The 5,191-nt window shown below is 37.0% G+C and overlaps 1 protein-coding gene across 1 annotated transcript; it reads right to left on the minus strand.

The window, feature by feature from the left end:
- Positions 1 to 384: 384 nt before the first annotated feature.
- Positions 385 to 3,353, minus strand: LOC120005325 (lysosomal Pro-X carboxypeptidase-like). Its single transcript, XM_038854909.1, has 9 exons — positions 2,783 to 3,353; positions 2,322 to 2,511; positions 2,101 to 2,234; positions 1,885 to 1,997; positions 1,509 to 1,755; positions 1,252 to 1,404; positions 1,078 to 1,157; positions 930 to 979; positions 385 to 823 (listed from the first exon to the last, which is right to left on the minus strand). Exons 1-9 carry the CDS (start codon positions 3,185 to 3,187, stop codon positions 690 to 692), a joined length of 1,506 nt encoding a protein of 501 aa, XP_038710837.1. The 5' UTR covers positions 3,188 to 3,353; the 3' UTR covers positions 385 to 689.
- Positions 3,354 to 5,191: the final 1,838 nt, after the last annotated feature.

Below are 5,191 nucleotides of genomic sequence, written 5' to 3' on the forward strand. Positions count from 1 at the left end.
TTAAAATTATTTGTATATTATTAATTGTATGTGTTTGTTGGTCTTAAAGTTATTTAATATATTTAATTTTTTTCTTTTGTTTTTTGTGTAGGTTTTTTTAGAGGCATCCACGTGGCACTAAGGAGAAACCTTTTTGATCCTCCATTATATATATATAGATTGATATACTTTTTAGTGTTTGTGTTGAGGGGATAGAGTTTTTTGGTCTCCATTGAGATCCCCTGTAATTCCTTGAAATATACGTTTTAGTGTTTTTGTTGAGGGGATGGAGAAGTTTGCATCCAACGGCGCAGGAATAATACGGTAGAGTGGTGTTTGCATCTAACGGTGCAGAAATGATATGACAGTGATGTGGTGTAGAAAAAATTTGACAGAGTAATGTAACACACCTCCGAAACTGCGAATTCCAGACCTCACGCCCTGGGATCGATGGATGATTTCAAGGAAAGATAACATCAGGGAACCTCAATCTGGTCGGAATTTTGTCCAAAAGTCATGTCCTTTCATCCCTAAGTATATGCAAGCCGGAGACAATTGAAGCCATTGTTAACAGCTAGGAAGGACTGAATGCAAGGCAAGAGATTTGATCTCATGACTCATCAATCAATTATTTTTTACATTACTACATAGCTTCATGATCCATTTCATGAACCAATGACGCCTAAATCTGAAGTCTACAACATCCCATTTCATGAACTCTGTAGCAGATCTTCATAGTATTTCAGAATCCACCCATTGATGATCTCAAGCTCTACGTTTCGCTGCATCACCAACCACTCGGGATCGTTTTCTTTTGCTGGCAATATGTCCACACAATGAGCACCTGTATACAACAACAGTGTTAAAAATGTCAACTTTAATGGAATTGAACCAGAACTTGTTGAGAGAAGAAGAAGCATTTGTTAATTCAAGCTCTAAACCCTTATTACCTTTTTTGGTAGACACTGCCACAACAGAATGTGAAATGTTTTCCAACACCCTGTAGTTGAAAACAAATCAAAAACATTATATCTATAGATGCAGAAATTGTTCATAGCAAAATATCTTGATGTTTTATGTTCAAGAGTTTGAGTTTACCCTCCACTGCTGTAAGGATCGCGGAGGCCATTCGAGAAGATTATGTTGCTACCAAACCTCTTGAGGACTTGTTTTATATTCTGCAATTTCAGACACAACCACACATCAAGTGACCCTTTATTTTTTGGTTTGCTTGTATAGAAAGAGAGGATGAGATAGTGACTACAGGCATACCTGACCGCCGAAATAGGTAGTGATCCAATGTGTTCGCGGAGAAACTCCATAGCTATCCTTGCAAGACTTGATGTAATCCGTCATATTAAATGGTGAAGGTAGAAACATAGTGTGGTTGCCAATGCCAATTGGTATTACAAGATCACTACACACCTACAAACACCCGAATTTTCGTTAAATTTGATTAATCATCCTCTAGATAAACTTAAGTTATGTATTTATATATATATATATATATATAGTCTAATATGATTTACCTGCCAACTCCAGCCCAACAGAGTTTCTGATGAAAAGAAATCCTTGAATTGATAACAACCTTCGTATCCTCTATATGCAAACATTCCTGCAGCAATCTTGTCGAGTAAATCGCTGCCTTCGTTCGGCTCTGCATCGATGCCATTACAAATCTTACTGACAGGATAACTAGGAGGCCTGTCATATTGTGCCGCTGTTGTGTACATATTGTACAAATAGTTCTCCAAATCGTTTACACTGCCCAGGGGTCTAACAAGAAGAAAACAGCGTAAAACTCGAGTTTAGTACTAGTTTTTCTTAAGACAGTCAAGCATAAAACTAGGAATTTTGTGAATCACGGATTTCAATAAACACTTAGCATAGTTTGAAGCCCTTTACTTGCAAGTTTTGAACTTTTTACTGAGTATGGAAAGACCATCTTTTTTAGCAGCAACTTTCTCGATTTCAGACCAAGATTTCTTTATGGTGTTGTAGCAATTCTCACTAGTTTCCTGCAACAAACAATACTAATTAATCCCAACACCTGGCCGGGCCATTAAGACAATATTAAGGATCAAAGCTTGTGTTTTAACAAAAAATGCTGGATTTTCTTACTCTAAAGTCCTTTGTGACAACATTATAATATGCATCTGGTGACGTAATGCCATCAAAATAGAGAATTGGAGCTGAAGATGCCAGTGCTCCAAGAGCAATGTGAGGATATTTTAGGCGGAACCATGAAGCCAGCACTGAAAACAAAACAACCCATTAAGGCCTATATAAACATTGTTAAGTATATATATAGTTCAAAATTATTTCTGTTCATGGCATCATACTTCCTCCATAGGATCCCCCAATAACAATAACAGGAGAAGCCTCTGCTGATAACTTTTGTTTCAAGTAAGTCAGCACCTCTGCATAATCTGCCAAGGCTTGAGCTGAGTTGAAATAACCGCGTTTCGTCGCGTTTTTCAATGTTTCGTTCTGTGATCCTCCGAATGGGACTGATTTTCCATAGTATCGGTGCTGCACATAAAATGGATAATAGTGCATAAATTCCTGTTAGAAGGGGTTTGAGCTAGATTGATAAAAATAAATAAAGAAGAGGAAAAAAGACAGTTATGATAAGGATCCGAACAACTGGTATCATGTGCGATTTGTGGAGTTCACGAATTCACTTGAATCATGTGCGTCCAATAGCTGGGATACCAAAATGATGGAATCTTTGTCTTTTTCAAAAAGAAAAGAAAAAGGCATATGCATCAAAGGGAGTCCTCAAGTTTTTAGGAATATATACCTCTATATACACTATAAGAGCACCAAACCTGGGCGCATTATCTCTTAAGAATCCAATGGCCTTCACATCATCATCCACTGACGACTCCTCACCAAGATATGCAAATATCGGGGCCGCGACGTGGGCCCCACGCCAGTGCTTGTAGCTCACCATGTACCTTTGCTTAAAGGTAGCATAACTTTCTGGTTTGAAGTTGAAGTGATCAAGTGTTTGGTGGTAGTAATAAGTCTGGAGATCCTCCGGGACCGATGCTGCTTCGCTTTTTTCCGGATTCAGTACTCCTCGAACACCGAGTGTCGGAATTTTCTTCAATGGTGATGATGCTGAAGCAGAAGATGCCAGGAAGAGTAGAGCAAGTAGTAGCCATGGAAGACAAAAAGACTGGAGTACTGATGGAGCTGCCATGGCTATCTGTTTTGAAGATGAAATAAAAAAGTAAGGTCTTTATAAAAAGTAAGGCCTCCAACACTTCAAAACCAAATATACACACACATATATAAACTGTTTGATTGTGTGTAGAGTTCCTGATAAATCAAAATTTGTTATAAATAAATCCCATTATTATAGCTAATGTTGTTACCCCATACAACAATAACTTATACCAAAAAAATAAAATAAAATAAAATATATATATATCATGGATTATAGTTATTAATAACAACAACGATAAAGACCAGGTGGCCTGCATGTCAGTATGTGTGTGTATATATAAGTATCCTCAAACGCATAATAATATTGTCGATTTTGTTGGTACATGAGTTGTTGGTATTTGGATTTGTCTTCAAAATAAGGTTTTAAAGTTTGTTAATGTTTCTTGGTCTTTTCCGCTCGTTCAGGAATATAATCGAACACCTGAAACACAAAGTTTCTCGAATTGTTCTGACTGACTCAAACATGGTCGTGAACCGCTGAGTCAATCCCTACCCAGATTTTTTTGATAACTGTCCTTTTTATTAATATTTATTATAAGCAGATAAATGTCCTTACCTGATGCAAGACAACGAGATGAAGAAACACTCTATTTGAACTTGTCGATTCAAACCACGAATATCAAGATCAAGACTTCAACACCTTGTTGATTTAACGAATATCTGGAATTGGAGAAAGAAGGACAACTCGTCTTTTCAATATTATTTCAATCAAAACTATTTTTCATCAATAAATGTTACAAGCTTAAATAATAAACTCTAAACCAAACCCTAAAATGCTTTTGGAAAGAAACACTTAGGAGAAAATAAATAAAACTAGGAAAGTTGATAAATTGTCATATAAGAATCCATGATAAAATAGAAAAAAAATTAGGTTGTGATGATTTTCAAGTATTTTTATTCTATGTAATCAAGTATCCTTATCCCTAAAGAAGGTATCACCACAACACGGTTTATTACGGGACAACTCATGATGTATCCATTTATTATCAGGTTCAATGTTTATCAGATTAGTCAACATATATATATGTTTGGTGGTTTATTACGGGACAACTCATGATGTATCCATTTATTATCAGGTTCAATGTTTATCAGATTAGTCAACATATATATATGTTTGGTTTATTACGGGACAACTCATGATGTATCCATCTATTATCAGGTTCAATGTTTATCAGATTAGTCAACATATATATGTTTCGATGCAACAACAAGATGTTATTTGTAGTAAGTAGTTTTGCTGGTTGGGGAGCCAGCGATAGAAGCCCTTGTCCTAAAATAGAAAAATTCCTTGTCAGTAAGTTCCGACCTGCACAAAAGGCATAACGAAGAATGATCTGTGTATTGTCTCAGAGACTCGATGAAATTGACATGTCTATGAAGCTTCACTATTCCCTGGGACTGGCTTGGGCCTTTCCTGCGACTTAAAAGAAAATATATAGAACTACTCATAGTAAAAAGATTACTCCTAAAAAATATTCGCATCATTCTCTCCTTATTGGATAAACAATCTTGAACTCTTGAATAAATTTAGAAACAACGTCAACAAAAAGTCATCTCCATATGGTTCGTCAAGTCTGATGGAGTGGAGAGGCTAGACGAACCATATGGATTCGCATCATTCTCTCCTTATTGGAGAAACCATCTTGAACTCTTGAATAAATTTAGAAACAACATCAACAAAAAGTCATCTCCATATGGTTCGTCAAGTCTGATGGAGTGGGCCTAACTCACCTCTCCATATGGTTCGTCTAGCCTCTCCACTCCATATGCTTCGTCAAGCCTCTTACAAGGTTGAGAATTGCCCACCCATATAAAGCACTTCACTTGCTCCCACCCACTCGATGTGGGATAAGAGAATCCACCCGATGTCTCCACTCCATATGCTTCGTCAAGCCTCTTACAAGGTTGAGAATTGCCCACCCATATAAAGCACTTCACTTGCTCCCACCCACTCGATGTGGGATAAGAGAATCCACCC

Source organism: Tripterygium wilfordii, chromosome 9 (assembly GCF_013401445.1).
Source record: "Tripterygium wilfordii isolate XIE 37 chromosome 9, ASM1340144v1, whole genome shotgun sequence".
In the NCBI taxonomy this organism is placed as follows: Eukaryota; Viridiplantae; Streptophyta; class Magnoliopsida; order Celastrales; family Celastraceae; genus Tripterygium; species Tripterygium wilfordii.